The sequence below is a fragment of the Neovison vison genome, chromosome 3, assembly GCF_020171115.1.
Source record: "Neovison vison isolate M4711 chromosome 3, ASM_NN_V1, whole genome shotgun sequence".
Taxonomy (NCBI): Eukaryota; Metazoa; Chordata; class Mammalia; order Carnivora; family Mustelidae; genus Neogale; species Neogale vison.
The window spans coordinates 218,633,286-218,651,379 of NC_058093.1; the positions used below are offsets into that span (position 1 = coordinate 218,633,286).

At 36.3% G+C, this 18,094-nt stretch overlaps 1 protein-coding gene across 1 annotated transcript in view; it reads right to left on the bottom strand.

The window, feature by feature from the left end:
* Nucleotides 1-18,094, bottom strand: part of HORMAD2 (HORMA domain containing 2) — a 94,425-nt gene that overhangs the window by 53,141 nt on the left and 23,190 nt on the right. The window contains exons 7-10 of the mRNA XM_044241082.1: nucleotides 17,928-17,954; nucleotides 12,013-12,080; nucleotides 8,868-9,019; nucleotides 8,445-8,698 (exon numbers count right to left, since the gene is read on the bottom strand). Coding sequence (XP_044097017.1) covers nucleotides 8,445-8,698; nucleotides 8,868-9,019; nucleotides 12,013-12,080; nucleotides 17,928-17,954 — 501 coding nt within the window. The remainder of the gene's footprint in view (nucleotides 1-8,444; nucleotides 8,699-8,867; nucleotides 9,020-12,012; nucleotides 12,081-17,927; nucleotides 17,955-18,094) is intronic.

The window sequence follows — 18,094 nt, forward strand, 5'->3', positions numbered from 1 at the left end:
TGGAATTACAAGTCACAAAGACAGAAGTTCTATACTATACTGTACTTTCCAAATTGCTTGGAACATCCTTTGCCTTGATCTCTGCCAATCAAAATATAATTCATCCATAAAATCACCAATTCAATGAAACCTTCCCACACAGTGCCAATTTATTCTTATTTCTGTATTGTAGTAACACAGGCTTTGGAGTCCAACCACCTAAATCTGAATCCTGGCCCCGCTACTTATTCACTGTATATGTAGACTTTGGCTAATCTCTCTAAGTCTGTAGTTGCTCATTTATAAAATCAGGAAAATAATAGAATCTCCTTCATAAAATAGCTGAAAAGGTTAAAAGTGATAATATATGGAAAACCCGGAGAACAATGCTCTGCTGTTAGTATTATTCCTATCATTCATACACTCTCCACTACTATTTCTCATTACATTATGTAAGTATTGTCTCTTCATCCAGAGTTCCCAAATGTAGAAACTATATTTTGTATGTCTTTGTTTTCCACACAGTGCTTAGCAAGCATTACTCTTGAAAGGAATTTTTAAAATATCCCAGAGAATCTTAGCATAGAAGGAATCTCAGAGGTCACACTAGTTTAACTTTTCCCCTAAATCATGATTTTCTCTTGCAGCACCATGGAGATAATCATCTATACCCTATCTTGAATACAGTATGTATCTATACTTGAATATAGCGCTTGACAAGGAGTTCACTTTTCTCAAGACAGCCAGATTTATTTAACAGTTTCATTGTCAGAAAATCCATCCTGCAGAGGTAGAGAAGCTGGCAAGTTTTTGGAAAATGATTTGGTAATACTTGTATAAGAGCTATACAAATTTTCAGGTTCTGTACATTTCACTCCCTGATACTATATCCTTAGAAAACAAGGAAAATTCTCTCATACATACAAAAGTATTTATTAAAACACTATCTATAATAGCAAAATCAGGAATTAGCCTAAATATTCTTTTAAGATTTTATTTATTTATTTTAGAGAGAGAGAGAGAGCATGTAAAATGTTTAAAAGTATGGAAAAGCAGAGTAAATACCTAAACGAAACAAAAGGTCACTAAAATTAGAAATGCAAAAAATAACGTGGGACATAGTTATAAAGTTAATGTTAAGTATAAAAGTAAAACAAATGGATATATAAACCATCATTACAACCATAAACAGGGGCGCCTGGGTGACTCCGTGGGTTAAAGACCCTGCCCTCAGCTCCGGTGATGATCACAGGGTCCTGGGATCGAGCCTCGCATTGGGCTCTCTGCTCAGCAGGGAGCCTGCTTCCCCCTCTCTCTGTCTCTGCCTGCCTCTCTACCCACTTGTGATCTCTGTCTGTCAAATAAATAAATAAAATCTTTAAAATATTTTTTTTAAAAAACCATAAACAAATATGTCTATCTGTGGGAAAAAACTGGAGGTGATGGAACATACAAAAGTGAAAACAGTATCAACAGGATGGTAGGAAAGTTGGAAGATTTGCATTGCTTTTTAAATTACTTTAATGTCATTATAATACTGCTTTCAATTTTTTTTTAAGACTTTATGTATTTATTTGACAAAGATAACAGCGAGAGAGGAAACACAAGCAGGGGGAGTGGGAGAGGGAGAAGCAGGTTTCTAGCTGAGCAGGGAGCCCAATGCAGGGCTCAATCCCAGGACCCTGGGATCATGACCTGAGCCGATGGCAGACATTTAACGACTAAGCCACTCAGGCGCCCCTGCTTTCAAATTTTTTAAGAGAACGTTCTTCCTTCTCTTGAGCCAAAATCAACCTCATCTTACTATCTGTGATTTTCATTTCATGTCTCTTCTTCTGCCCTTTGAAATTACACAAAATAAATGAACTTGAAAGATGTGAAAATGATTATCATAGTTTTAGTATCCTCATTCTCTGGTACTCCAGAAGACAGATTAGAGAGGCAATGTTGAAATCAGGGAGACTCTTAGTTGTGATTTGCAAAAAAAGCAATGATGACAGACTGAATCAGCACAACACCAGTACGGCCAAACTTGAGAAATATTTCAAGGGTGACACAAATGGAAAAGGTAACCAAAGGGATGTAAGAAGTGAGAACACAGAAGTTGAACACATTCCTAGTCAGGCTGTTTGATAAAATCATGATTACAACATCAACATAATGAACCTGAGAGAAGGAAGAGTATATTTGGTTAGAAGTTGAAATCCTATTTGGAGATGTTGATATTGAGGTACCTTTAAGATACATATGTCTATATATTGTTAGAAAGATTAATTTGAAGTCAGGGAGACAAAAACCAAATCAGAGAAATAGAAGGCAAAGATAAAAATCAAAACATGAATGAAACAGAAAACAAATAAAAAGCCATAGATGTGATGGGACAGGGGCATCTGGGTGGCTCACTTAGTTAAGCATCTGACTGTTGGTTTCAGCTTAGGTCATGCTCTTGTGGTCATGACATCAAGCCCCACATGGGGCTCTGCAACGAGGCCCAGAGTCTGCTTCAGGTTCCCTCTCCTTCTCCCTCAGTTCCTCCCCCATTATGTGCTTGTGCTTGCTCCCTCTCTCAAATAAGGTAAATGAAATGTTAAAAAAAAAAAAAAGAAGTGATCAGGACAACCAAAAGATGACTTTGAATAATAATAATAAATACTGATTTTTAGCATATATAACCAAGAAAAACTAATGGGGCACAAATAAACAGCAACCAGATATGAAAATGGGGAAATAGCTATAGGAACAAAGAGATTTTTTAAATTATAAGAGACCTCCATGAATAACTTCATACCACAATATATGAATATTTGAATGTCAGGGAGAGAAATGTCAGGTATTTATATTTTGGGGTATAAAGTTATTCACAGAGGTCTTTTATAATTTAAAAAATTTCTTGTTTCTGCCCTTATTTCCCCTTTTTAGAGAAGAACATAGAATATACCTCTGTGAAATTCAAAATAGACAAAAACTATTTTTTTCTTTTTTTGAGAAAGGGAGAGAGAAACCGCAAGCGGGGGTTAGGAGCAGAGGAAGAGGGAGACAGAGTTTTAAGCAGACTCCAGGCTCAGTGTGGAGTCCATGTATGGCTGGATCTCATGATCCCAAGATCATGATCTGAGCCAGAACAGGAGTCAGATGCTTAACTGACTGAGCCATCCAGGCACCCCTGGAATAGACAAAAAAAATTTTTTTAAAGATTTATTTATTTGAGGGGCACTTAGGTGGCTCAGTCATTAAGCATCTGTCTTCGGTTCAGGTCCTGGGATCAAGTCCTGCATCAAAATTCTTGCTCCACAGGAAGCCTGCCTCTCCCTCTCCTGCTCCCCCTGCTTGTGTTCCCTCTCTCACTGTGTCTCTCTTTGTTAAATAAATAAATAAAATCTTTTAAAAAAGAAAGATTTATTTATTTGAGATAGAGACAGAGAGAGGAGTCAGGGGAGGGGCATAGGGAGAGGGAAAGAAAGAGAATCTCACAGACTCCCCACCAAGCATGGAGTCCAGGAAGGGGCTTGATCCCATGACCTGAGCCAAAACCATAAGTCAGATACTCAGTTGATTGAGCCACCCAGGTGCCCCAACAGACAAAAATTCTTAATTAAAAACTTCTAAGAAAATAATACATTATATATAATTTAAAAACTGCCACATATGGATGAAGAGATTAATAAATTAGAGTACATTAAAATTAATATAACTAGTTTTCTCAAATACTATTAGTGTTCACAAAATACTATTAAGAGACTAAAAAGGAAACTCACAAAATCAAAGAGAGACTCACAATACATATATCTGACAAAGGACTTATACATAGAATATATATGCAGAACTCCTAAAAATCAGTAAGAATGGAAAACAGTCCAATAGATCCCAATAGAAAAAAATGACAACTTGAAAAGACACTTTACAAAAAAGTATATACAACAAGACCGACAAACATATGAAAAGAGGCTCATCTTCATTAGTCATCAGGTAACTGCAAATTAAAACCACAGTGACATAACATTACATACCTACCAGGATGGCTAAAATTAAAAATCAAAACAGAAAATGCCAAGGGTTGGTGAGGATGTGGAGCAACCACAACTCTCATACATTCCTGATGGGAGTATAAATTGGCACAACCACTTTGGAAATTGTTTTGTAGTACCTATTAAAACTAAAATGTACACATAATCCTTGACCTAGCAAACCCACCTTTAGCAGTTCTATTCTTACCAGAAATGTGTACATACCTCATTGAAAAGCATGTTATGAATGTTCAGAGCAATACTATTCATAATAGTCAAAACCAGAAAGTTATCCAAATGACCATCAACACTCAAGGAATGAATAGTGAGAATGATGTACAACAGCATGGAAGAATATGGATAAATCTCTCAACATAATGTTGAGTGTACAAATGGCTCATACTCTATGACTCTATATCTATAAAATAAAGAACAGAGAAACTAATCTATGCTAATAGAAGTCAGCATAGAGACATTCTTGTTGAATGACTTCAAAGTAAGACTGGGTTTTCTGAGGAACTGGTAGTGTTTTATTTCTTCATCTGGGTGCTGATTTCACATGTTTATTCAGTAGGCTGGGACAAAGGTGAGACAAACAAGTTGTCTAAGAAGCAAAATTTAAGAACCCACTTACTCTCATTTTGCTTGCCTTACCCTCATCCCAGCCCTGATGTTCAGTTTGTGAATATTTATTGAGCTATATCATTATGATGTGTTTTTCTATAAGTTATACTTGAATTTAAAAATTTTAAAGGGGTCTGGTCTACCTCATCCTGCAAATAAAAATAAACTTGAAGTGGAATAAAAAACCTAAATGTAAAAAGAAAAGCCTAAAATTCTTAGAATAAAATACTGGAGGGACACCTGGGTGGCTCAGTTGTTTGAGCAGCTACCTTCGGCTCAGGTCATGATCCCAGCATCCTGGGATCGAGTACCGCATTGGGCTCCTTGCTCGGCAGGGAGCCTGCTTCTCCCTCTGCCTCTGCCTGCCATTCTGTCTGCCTGTGCTCACTCGCTCTCCCCCGCTCTCTCTGATAAATAAATAAAATCTTAAAAAAAAAGAATAAAATACTGGAGAATACAGTAGTCCCCCTTATTTGCAGGGAATATATTCTAAGAGTACAGTGGGTGCCAGAAACCATAAATAGTACCAAACCCTATATATACTATTTTTTTCCCTACATATACATGCCTAAAGTGAAGTTAAATGTATAAGTTAGGCACAGTAAGAGATTAGCAATAACTATTAATAAACTAGAACAATTAGAACAATGTAATAAAAGTCATATGAGTATGGTCTCTCTCCCTTTCAAAATATCTTACTTAATACTCACCCTTCTTCTTGTGTTGATGTGAGATGATAGAGTACCTATGTAGTGAAATAAAGTGAGATGAGAGATGTAGGCATTGTGATGTACTGTTAGGTTACTATTGACCTTCTGACAATATGTCAGAGGAAGGATTATCTACTACCAGACTCTAGCTGACGGAGGATAACTGAACTGCAGAAAGCCAAATCACATATAAGGTGGTACTACTGTATTATAAATGGCCTCAGGTAAAGAAAAACTTCTTAAGAATATTCAAAAGCACACGTTAGAGGAAAATATTTGATTACACTAAGACTAAGAACTTCTCTTTACCAGGAAAAAAAAAAAAAGAACTTCTCTTTGCCAAAGACATCTTTTAAAAAGTGAAAAGACATGCCACAAACCTGGAAAAAATATTACAACATAAATAGGCAAAGAAGAATTATTAATCAAAACATATATTGTAAATCAATGAGGAAAAGATAAATAATCCAATAGAAAAAGAAATGAAAGACTTGAACAGTTACTTTATATATAAGAGAACCAGAATGGCCAACACACAAGAAAAGACGCTCAAACTCACTAATAATCAGGGAAATACAAATAAAAATCATGAAGTATTACTCTTTTTTATATCCAGTAGATAGAAAACATAAACTCAAATAATATTGAGTGGTGGCAAGAATGCAGAGCACTCTCCTCCACTATTGGTGGAGTATAAATGGGAACTGTAAGGGCCTGGTTGGCCAGAGGGAGTCATTTTGTGTTTATGTAGTGAACTTAGATTGACCCTATGCAGTAAACTTAGATTGACCCTGCCCCTCCCAGAGGAACTTACTTGCAAAGCCTAGATACAGGGGCGGGTCAGGCCAGGTGAAGACATCCAATCAGTTGGGCGTGCATATATCTACTAGGGTAAATTGAAATTCAATTGGCCACCCATGTGTTACCTAGCAGTTTATTTCTGTGTGTGGCAGACTTAGCATGACTGTGTAGTTTTCTCTGTGTATTGCAATCTCATTGGCCACCTGTGTATAGCCCAGCTAAACTACCTGTATAACAGTTAGTTTGTGAGGCTGGGAGGGGTTGCCTCTTTGCAAGAGATGGCCCTGACCGGTCAGTATGATTCTCAATGCTTGGCGTGAAATAAAGCTTTGCTTGACCTGCGCTTTGTATCAGTCTCGCTCCTTTGATTATGGACACTAACAGGAACAACCACTTTGGAAAACAGTTCTACATTACTAATAAAGTTGATGATGTATAAGCCCTAGGATTCTTTGGTATATTCTCTAGGGATGCTCTTGCAAACATATACCAAGAGATTTGTACATGAAGGCTTGTAACAATTAAAAAGAAAGAAAGAATGTCTATAGTCTATAAAGAGTAGAATATTTCTACAGCAGTAAAAATGAACCACCACACACAAATAAATGGTCAAGCAAAAGAAGCAAATCATAGAAAAATAACTTAAGAGTATGATTACATTTATATAAAAGTTTTAAACAAGTGGATATACTCATAGATGGTAAAATTATAAAGAAGAGTAATAGAAAGATTATCATAGAAGTTAGGAGTGGGGTTACATTTGGAGAAGAAAGTGGTGCAGTGAGTGGTACAGTGAGTCACATGGTGGCTTCTGAGCCACCTGAATGGAAGCTACATGGATGTTCTCATTATTCTTTAAACGTACGTACTATCTCATACACTCTGCTGTAAGTGATATTTTCAAAATAAAATGATTTTTAAAAACATAAAATGTTCTACATATGTATATCTGTGTATGAATGTGTATGTTCCATAAAGGAAAACAATAGAATTTTTAGTGACAAATTGTCAATAAGCTGTTCACTAGACATAATAAATTCTTTCATATAATTGAGAAGTTGAATTGAATGAGTTTACCACAAAGTCCTGATTTTGTATATATAGTTCCTACTAAACATATGCTTGGAAAGTGTTATCACACATCTTATTTAATCTATCAATTGAATTATTCATTTTCAAGTTGTCCACTTTCATTCCCATTGGTAAAAGATAAATTCTTAATTTTAAAAGATAAAAATCCAGTTGAAACATGTCCATTCTTTTCTTTTCTTTTTCTTTATTGTTAACTAATCTATGTTAACTGTATTTTCCTGAACAGAATCAGAAGAGTTGCATCAAACTTTAAAGCCATTAGCATGTATGACATTGTGAAAACACTAAAAACAAAATCCTGTTGTTTGGTTATATTATTTATATTAATTAAGACCTCTTTTCAATATATCAAATATAACACAGATTTAAAGAACCAGAAGAATCTTCAAGAGTTATTTACTACAGTATCTCTTTAAGTAGGACTCAAATTATCTCAAACAAATAAATTAGCATCCTGTTTTGAAAATAGCTCCTGAAAAGATTATTATATAGCATCACCTACCATTAAGCAGTCTGAAAATTTTTTGTCTAACTTAGAACCCTTTTAATACAACATTGACATACAGGAAACTTTGTTATCTGGATGACAGGGTGTGGATTTACCTAGGGCAAAGTGGGGCCCTAGCAAGTACTCAACTCCAAGTCTCTAATGGAGGAAGTAGAAAAGTAAAGGGCTCAGAGCCCTATCTGTTTGGCTCCAGTGCTCCAAACACTCCAGACCCCTGGCCTTCCCCAGGGACTTAGCCCCAAAGCTTGTCTCTCTCTACATAACCAACAGTTGACTATCATATTGTTTTCACTCTAACTTGAGTTTATCCATAACTTTTTCTCCCCCAACATCCCCCCACTCAATTATCCCAGTAATCAAGAACTTATTTATTCCTCCAGTGAGTATGAATAATACGTAGAATATTTTTTAAGTCCTAAAAATGTTACCTATAAATGAAAAAAAGAAAAACCCAATTTTTCTAAATCTGTGGATATCTTTTATAAAAGAAGTATCTTGGAAAGACTTTTTTTCTCCTAGTCATGGAGAATTTCGAAGTATATTCCCTTCTTAAAGACAGTACTTCTTTTACAATAAAGACTCCCCAAGGCCAAAGGCTAATTTTGTCTTAGTTTTTATACCTGACATATTCCACTGGACTGTTATGGTAATATAACCTAGGTAGGAATTAAAAATGTTAGTTGGGTTTAAGTGAAGCAATGGAGGGTCTATAAAGCTTTGCCTTACATGACTGTTGCATTCTTCTTCTTCTTCATCGAAGTCTAGACCCTGATGACCGATCTCAGTAGTGCTGTTCTCCTGAAAGAGATTGTTCTCCAAATCAGACACTCTGGTGGCCTCAGTTGTGACTTTTACTTTCATGCTATGAAAGCCAGTGGAGACCAATCCCACTTGCAGGTTTACAGGCTCCCCCTCGAACAGCAGGAAGTGTGAGTTTACCCCTTCTTTAAAACCAGGGGGTTGGTAATCATGTGGAGTAACTGCAAAATGAAAAGGGCAAAAAAACAAGAAAACTGTGAGTTTCAATAGAAGCCAAATTAATCTTTCATGTGTAGCAACAAATATCTCTTTTAGATATTTACAAAATCTCTCTATATAAAATATTACTTTGACACTTAAGAAGGAATTTAACTAGAGGTATCCACCTACCCGCATTATAGTAGTGGAGTTTCATAGTAAGTATAACATCATTAGGAAGGGGTCCAAGGTTCTGCATCAGTATATATAATTTACGGATCAGTAGAACACTGGCTTTCTTAATATCTTCACTGTTTGTCCCACTTTCGAAGCTTGTACTACTGCTATAACCATATAGAAAAACAGCATACTTTTCAATCATATATAATATTGAAAATCTTTTAAAAAAGAACAAAACTCTTTACCATATTATCAAATAAATATAAAGTAAACATCAGGACACTTGAGACCATTTTTAGAATGTAAATTTGAGCAGTGATTGTACTTTTTGCAATGTATATACAATGGATTTCTTAAGTAGCAAGTTTCTGTAAGGCATTTTAAATATGACCTGATTTTTTAAAAATCTGAGTTACAAATAACCACATGCCTTAGTAGTGAGTACAATGGATTTGGAATTAGGAGACTTGAAATCTAATATTGGGTCTGCTGCTAACTAACTGAATGACCTTGTCAAGTGAGTTAGACACTCTAGGTCAGTTAGCTCACTTTGTGGAATAAGCTTATACACATTTCTACACCTCTCCAGATTTTCTATTTGGAAAATTGGTCATCAGCTCTGGGCCTTTCTACCATCTGGTTATTTGTCAGAGACGTCCTTTCCTCTTAAATGGATTGCAACAATGGCTATTTTCTATCCCACCACTGCAATAATATACCTAATGGGAAAATCTGCTCCTGTCACTCTCCTGCTTAAAATTCTTCTAGTACACTCATCACCTTTCAATCAAATTCAAGAAGGTAGGTGTACAATACCTTTCATGAGCACCCGCGCCCTCACCTCCAACCTCATCTGCATTTACTGCCCAGTTTCTTCTAACCCACGTGCATTCGCATATGTTGTTCACTTTGTTTGCTTGTATTTGCTTTTCCCACTTCTTTTCCTGACTCTCCTGAATTCATCCTTTAATAGCTAGCTTATGTGCGACCTCTTCAAGGAAGTTTTCCCTGATAATTCCTATACATTACTCCTATGTATAATTGTTTGTATGCCCCCCTCTAGATTATGCATAGCTCTATCTTTTGTGTCCACAGTACTTTCTGTTGCCAGCTAGAGTAAATATTCAGTAAACATTTGTGGAATTAATGAATGAATGTACAAGTTGAATCGAATTACCTTCTGATTCTAAATATTTTTTTATTTCTCCCCAAAAATTTCTTCCTAAATTGGTCTCATATTTGAGTAACTTCTAGGAAGGACTATCACTGCAATATATTTGCACATGCCTTTCACATAATAAGCACTCAATAATGAATCATAATCCCGAGTAACTGAGCTACTGCAGGAAGCGTAGATTCATAAAACAGACATTATTAAGTGGATACATTTCCTCCTTTTTTGATTTTGAACAACAAAGTTTTCTCTATGAAGATTTAACCAATTTGAAAAAAAAAAATTTAACCAATTTGAAATAGGTAACCCGAGTGAAGGGCTATAGCATTTCGTTCATGGGATCTCTCAGTATACATCATATTTATAAAAACATATCCATGTAAGATCATACTCAAGACTTCCCTGCACTTTTTAAAGGCAAGAGGTGATAAGGTGATTTTGTATGACCAATCATTTAAATAAATGTCTACCTTTGGTTTCTAGGAAATTAGTTATATGCATTTTCTTCTCTGAAATTGCTCAAAGATTTGGCCATTTCTGTTTTACTGCTCATCACTTGGCATATGTGCCTTCATAACAAAAGAGATTAATCTGGTTGCCAGTAGCACTTATATTTAAATTTTGGAGAGTAAAAGGCAAATGTATAATGTGGGGGAATATGCATGAAAAGTGCTGTACAATCTGTATAATGTTATATAAATGCTAGCTTTTGATGATTAATATTTTAATTCTCATTGCTAAAACTTACTTCTTCTGTACATCTTAGTGCTGTAAGTTTTACAAATAAGAAGATAATTAAGGAAGTGAATCTCAGAGAGAAATCCTCAAACTTGCAGTAAATGATAAGACAAAGCTAATAGCAGAAAATTGAGAATTAGACCACATTTCTCTTCAGAGTTGCTCCTTTCACGGGCACTCATTCCCCTGACTGGGATCCCTCTACCACCCAGGCCTTTTCACCACCATCCACCTGCTCCACTTCTATTCCATCTCATCAGCAAAACTTAGATCTTTCTGAATCTAATAGCTACTGGGATAGGAAAAAATGTTGCTCTCCAATAAAAAATCTCCTACACTGGGAATCTTTTTAAGCAAATATTCTTGACTTTCCTCTTTAAACCATTAGTATATCTAAACTTGGCATTATAAACTCGATAGGAAAATGTAGTGCTTTTCAGTCTTTTCCATACAGGGACACACATAAAAAATTACATTTGTATGACATGCTGGGAGAAGTAGATGAGAATGTTTGCATCTATAATGTTCAGGGGTTTCATCTACTCCAGATCCAGTCTGGCTATATTGAGGGCAAAGGAGATTAATATCTTGGCATAGCAAGAAACTTCAGGTTAGTATCTAAGTAGAATCTTACAAAGTTCTTCAATCAACACCATGTAGACAGTCTCATTAATATAATTTCTACTGCTACGTCACCCACCAACCACCATTGGCTCCAAGGACCACTACCATCACCACCACTGCCACAAGGTACCATTTACTGGCTTTCTAATACATGACAGGCATGGGCAAAGATTTGTATGAGCATTGTAATTTAATAGTCACAACAACCATATGATGTAAATATTATTAATTCCACTGTGCAGATGAGAATACTAATATCTAGGGAGGTTGAGTAATCTGTCCAAAGTTAGACTAATAATGGAGTATTTCAAGCTAGGTCTCTGCTTTAGGAAATTTCCATTTAGGAAATGGAACTCTTAACCACCAAACTTAATTGCCTTTAGACCCCACTAACATAACCTATGAGGAGAGGAGGAAAGGAGGCAAAGGAAGACTCTACTCCCACCAACTTCATCCTCGGATTTCAGAAATTTAAACAATTATTACTATTATTAATAATAGAGGGGTTTTGTAGGATTATTGGGGAAGTTACAAAGGAAATATAAAGCCTATCTATGGCTTCAAGAAGCTTATGTTTACCTCAGTCCTATTTCTCATGCTCATTAAACAATTAGATTCTACCTGTCAAAATCCATAGTGGCTCCTTCTTTTGTGTATTTGAATTTGAACTGGTATATCTCAGTCACTTTCTAGAAATGTCAAAGGGAATAGAGAAAGAAATTACTTACAAAGAAGAAATCCAGAACCTTATCTAGTAATAGGTGAGGAATATTTTTACTGTATACCTACTATACTACTTACATACATACCTCTTTGTTTCACAGCATGACATTATTCAGGAGTAATATTTCCAGATATAAAGATAACTTAATTTTTCTCCTCCATGCTAAAAATGAGTTAGATGGCAAATTCTATTGTTATTCTTTCAAAGCTGGAGAACCTAAGACACAGCATCAAGTACCTGACCTGGCATACATAAATGACAGTGAAACCAGTTTGAGAAACCATTCATTCATTTAACAGATATTTATCAAATGTCTAATTTGTGTTAGGCACTAGAGTCAAAGTGGTGTACATGACAAAAAAGGTCCCTGTTTTGGGCGCCTGGGTGGCTCAGTGGGTTAAGCCGCTGCCTTCGGCTCAGGTCATGATCTCAGGGTCCTGGGATCGAGTCCCGCATCGGGCTCTCTGCTCAGCAGGGAGCCTGCTTCCCTCTCTCTCTCTCTGCCTGCCTCTCTGTCTACTTGTGATTTCTTTCTGTCAAATAAATAAATAAAATCTTTAAAAAAAAAAAAGGTCCCTGTTTTTCTGGAATAGACAGCCTGGTGAGAGAGACAATCAATAAATAAGTAAAAAAATAAAATAATTTCAGATAGTAGTAAGTACTGTGAACAACAGGAAGCACAAGCTATGAGAGAATAGAAGGCAGAGGTACTGATTTGGTTTGGAAGGCCAAGGATGGCCTCCCTGAAAGGATGATGCTTGAGCTGAGTCTCAGTGACAAAAGGGGGTCACGTGCAGATCTGGGGGAGGGCAGTGTATCCTAGGCAGAGGGAACAGCAGTGCAAAATTCTAAAGCAGGAAAGCAAGCCTCTTTCAGGTCAAAGAGGAAGCCAAGTGGCTGGTGATGAGTAAGCAAGTAAGAGAATGTAGGAGATGAGGACGTGGAGCTTTACTGGCCACAACAAGAGGTCTGGATTTTATTCTAAGTAAACCAGAAATACAGTGAAGTGTTTTAAGCATGGGAATAATCTGCATGTTTTTAAGATCATTATCGTGAAGAAGGAAGAAGTGGGAACCATGACAGCGATTAAGAGGCTACTACAGTAATTCAGGGAAGACCAGAATGGCAACAAGAAACTAGAAAAATTCAAAAAGAAGCCAGGATCTATGACATCAGGTCTCTTTTTTTGGATTCTGCACTAAAAACTCAGATACCACTGCTATTTGCTCTCCTCACTGTTTAGAAAGCAAGAAATAAAGAGGGACACATGTTCTCATAAGAGACATGCTTCATGTAAAATGACTGTCTTGTAGTTGAAGCAAAGTTTGGCCCATATACACTGTATAGCTTTGTCCACAGATCTGGAGAAGGTCCGAAAGACAGGCAAAGGGTGTAAGTTTAAGTCAGAACACAAAAAATGCCCTTCAGTCATGTGTTTCAATATTTGGTCTTCAAATATGAGAATGAGGATGTTAGATTGATCAGAAAGCCTCAGTGCTTCTCTTACTTTACTCTAAGACTTGTTCCCCCCACTCTACTGATCTTAAAACCTTAGAAAACAGGTTAATCACAGGTTATCAAGTCCTGGAAAAATTGGCTCATGCTGCTTAAACTCAAGACAACTGATTTGTAGTGGACTTAATTTAAAAGAAAAAAATATTTTTCTAGAAAGACAGTGTACTTGGGAAATCAAACAAAATTTAGAAGGCTGTTTTGTGAGTATAGTAGGAGAGGTATGTGATACTAGAGGTTCGCCCCAGATAGGCAAGATACACAGCATCCTCTCTTTATTCATTATGCATGTAATTGCCCTGCTAAGCAAACAATGTCTATTCTTCCTGCCTGCCCATGTTTCACAGCAAATTCTAGCTTTTCGATGCTCTGAGCTATCTTTTATTTTTTTAATTATAACAAGAATAGATCCTTTAGCAGCTGATAATTTTATTAACATGTTATTTGGTCCCTGAAGCAATTCATGGGAGAGTTATGTTTACAATGGTCTTACAGAAGATGCTAATTCCATATAACTTCAATCTGACTCTGATTATGACAGAAGATACATTTACAGCAGGCACTAGTCTCTTCTTAAATACTGCATAAAACATTTTCCTGCTTTTCAGATTAATGTGTCGCTTCATAAAGATGGGCCTTTAAACCACACAGTGATGATTTCTGTTAATCATACTGAATATATTCAGATACCAAAGCAATAATAACATATGTAACCTTTTCTCCTCCCTTCACATTCCAATCCATTGGCAAGACCTTTCAGGACTATCTCCAAAGCATATTCTAAGTCCATCCATTACTATCATCCTGTCCAAACCACCACTATCTCACTTCATCTGATCTCCCTGCTTGCAAACTATTCCTTCAGTAATTCATTCTCTGTTCTATAGCCAAAAAGCGTTTTTGAAAATACAAGTCAGACCATGTCACTCCTTTGCTTAAAACACCCCAACAGTTTCCCATTTTTCTTAGAATAAAATCCAAAAACTTACCTTAGCCCACAAGATCTTACACATCTGTCCCTTGTCTACCTCTATGACCTTATCTTCTGCTTCTTTCCCTCCTACCCACTAAGCTCCAGGCTCAGGGCACCCTTTCTGTCCATGAACACACAAGATGCCTTGCTGGCTTAGGCCCTTTGCACAGCTACCCTCTGGAACATGCTGTCTCCGGTTGATGATGATATTTGGGCATTGCCCTAAATGCTCTACATTTATTCATTCTTATGCAGTCAGTGCTCTGATGTAGGTATTATTATCCTCATTATACATGAAGCTAGTAAGTGTTAGAGCTGGAATTTGACTCCAGCACCTACAATGTTAACCACTGTGCTATTCTGCCAGTCACATGCCATTGCCTCCTACAGACCTGCATAGGCTGATTCCTCTGGCCCTTGAGGCTTAGCTCTGAAGCCTTCCACAGACTATCTTCCAATCCTTCCTCCTCCATTCCCTGCCTCAGTATTCTCCAGGACATTACCTTTCTTTTATTTTCTTCATAGCAGTAGGATTATCTGAAACTGTTTTGCTCATTTTTGTTTGTTTATTGTTTATTCTCCCCTAAGGCTGTAAGAATGCAAGCTTCCAGAGAGCAGGGACCTTGTCTATCCCATTAACTCCTGTGTTTTTATACCTTGAACAGTGCTAGGCACATAAAGAGAACCCAATTAATATTTGCTGATTAAATACTCAGTCAGGATAGAGTTCACAATCAATTAGGATTTCATCCTACAAGGATTTTCTTTTTAACAACATTTCTAAAACCAAATTGTGGCTAGAAACAGGAACCATGTATATTTCAGTTCTTGAAACAATCTATTAAAAATGGATGTTGACCACCTCCAATAGGCACAAAGGAACAGACGGTGAAACAGTAAGATTTTTGTCCTCACAGTATTGATACATAGCCATTCTTTGTAGGCTCCATGTACAGGGTGGAGCCCAACACCGGGATTGAACTCACCACCCTGAGATCAAGATCTAAGTTGAAATCAAGACTCAGATGCTTAACCGACTGAGCACCCAGGTGTCCCCCCCATACTATCATGCATTAAGTTGTGTGAACCTTTCCTTAACATATTTACATTTTGGTACAGCTTATTAATACCCTCCATGCATAGTGTTTATCTATAGGAAAGCTACACTATCCCTCTTCTCTACTTTAGTCACTTTTGTCAATTCATCTCTGTCATGATATGGAGCAACCAGAACAAAACTTCTAGTACAGAAATACCACAACTTCGTGCAATGTCCAAAACTCCATTGGCCCCTGAACTCAGTAAGCATACTTATATAAGACAGAGGTTTGCAATTAATGTACTATGACTCTTCACAAGATTGCTACAATTTTTAATCCATGCGTAAAATATATTTTTGTTTCATGTATATATTAATATTGCTATTGTTTCTTCAGTTTTGATTAGGGAAGGAAATACTTCTACAGATAGGAGTCAAGAAACATGGCACAATATCAGATAAACACCAAAAGACTGTGCTTACGTGAGAATGTTGTTTTGTAAGTATATAAAAGAATGAGTGGGGAGCCTGGTGGGTCAGTCATTTAAGTGTCTGCCTTCAGCTCAGGTTGTGATCCCAGAGTCCTGGGATCAAGCCCCACGCCTGGCAGCTCCCTGCTTGGTGGAGTCTGCTCTTCCCTCTCCCTCTGCCACTCTCCCCTGCATGTGCTCTCTTCTTGCTTGCTCTCTCTCTCAAAATAAATAAATAAAATCTTTAACAACAAAAAAAGAATGAGATTAGGGAGGTAAGTGATTGTATCAGCAACTTGATGCTAAATATCAACTATTAAATAGTGTAATCCCACGGATATTTTTAAATATTGTGAACGTCGCTATTCCATAGTCATATTGTACTTATTGCTGACTCGTTTGGTGTGTTTTGAGTCTTTTAATATCCTCAAACATGTCACTAAAATTTCTAGCAGTCTAAAGTATACCACGAACACACAGAGGTTAGAGATCACTGTTACATGGAATGATCTATAAGCATTCAAAATATTTTTTTCTAGGTTATAAATGATAGCTCAGCACTTCATATTATAAGGTTTTGTTTTCTAACTTCATTACTTTGCCTGCATCAAACCTCATTTAACAGCACCCCCACCCCCCACACACACATACTCTAAGAGTTTTCTGTAGTTAAGCCCAATATGCCCAGCATTTTACTATGTCAAAAGCACTGCTTTCAGATTAGGAGTTTTAAATACATAAGAAAACAAAATAATTCATTGCATTAAGAAAATGACCACTTTATTTATAATTTATCAGAAAGTTTTAGTTTGGGAAACTTCCCCTCAAACCTAAAGGTGGGGGAAAAAAAAAAAGCATTTTGAAACTAAACAAGAGACAAAGATAAAAAGGGGTAGTTCAGGCATTGAGCAATTTTTACCCACCTGTATGTACCAGTTTTCCTCCAACTTGTTCAAACAGTTGTTTATAATCTTCCCAAGAAAGGAATGCTATCAATTAGGCTAAATCCATAGGCTTAAGAAGGAAAATTGAAAGCAAGGAAGAAGGAAAGAGAAGAAGGAAAGAAAACTAGGAGGAAAGTACAGAGAATGAAAAGAGAGAACCGAGGACTTTTCTCTCCATCTCTATGCCATTGCCACAGAGTAGTACAAGTAACTATTACATGTCCAGGACTATGATATTCACTCTGGGAGATAGAAAACAAGACAAGACACTTGTCCTCAAGAATTCAGAATCTGATTGAAGAGATAAAGTAATCTACATAAATCAACTGAGAGTATTAAATTGTGGGGTCCCATCAGAAAAGGAATTTAGAGGAGGAAATTACTATGAACAGCATAGGCCAAGAGGATTTCATGGAAGATTTGAACATAAATTGGCCTTGAAAATGAGTAGGATTCAATAGGGAAGAAATTATGAGAAAGAAGAAGATCTGAAATCTATGAAAAGGTCAAATAAGGGAGAATTTAGTTGTCAAAAAGGGGAAAAGTTTAGAATTATGCTGTTTTTTTCCAAAAGGCCACAAACAAAAAGGATTTGGAATCAGTTAAAATAAATAATAAAACATAGTTTTATACATGGAGAGATTTTAAATTTTAACATGTTAGGGAATAGGCTCCTCCATGCTTTTTTTTTTTTTAACACTCCTAAGTAGTTTTTAAAATCTCATAATAAATAATCAGTGACATTTATAACAAAACACACCGAAAGAGCTCATGACAAGTTACTTTGCTCATATAGTAATCTAGTAACATAATCAACAGCCTCAACTCAGGTAAATATATTTAAATATAATTCCATCTCAATGTGTGTTCTTACCTCAGGTTCCTTGGGATTTGTGTAAAGCTGTTTAAGGAGAAATAAATAACATTTAATTTCGGAAATTTACTAGATTACTCCTCACAGAAAACATTTTCTATGTGAAAAGTTCAATTTGTGCTCTATCAATTGAGGAATGAGATATACATATCTCAAGATAATTTGTT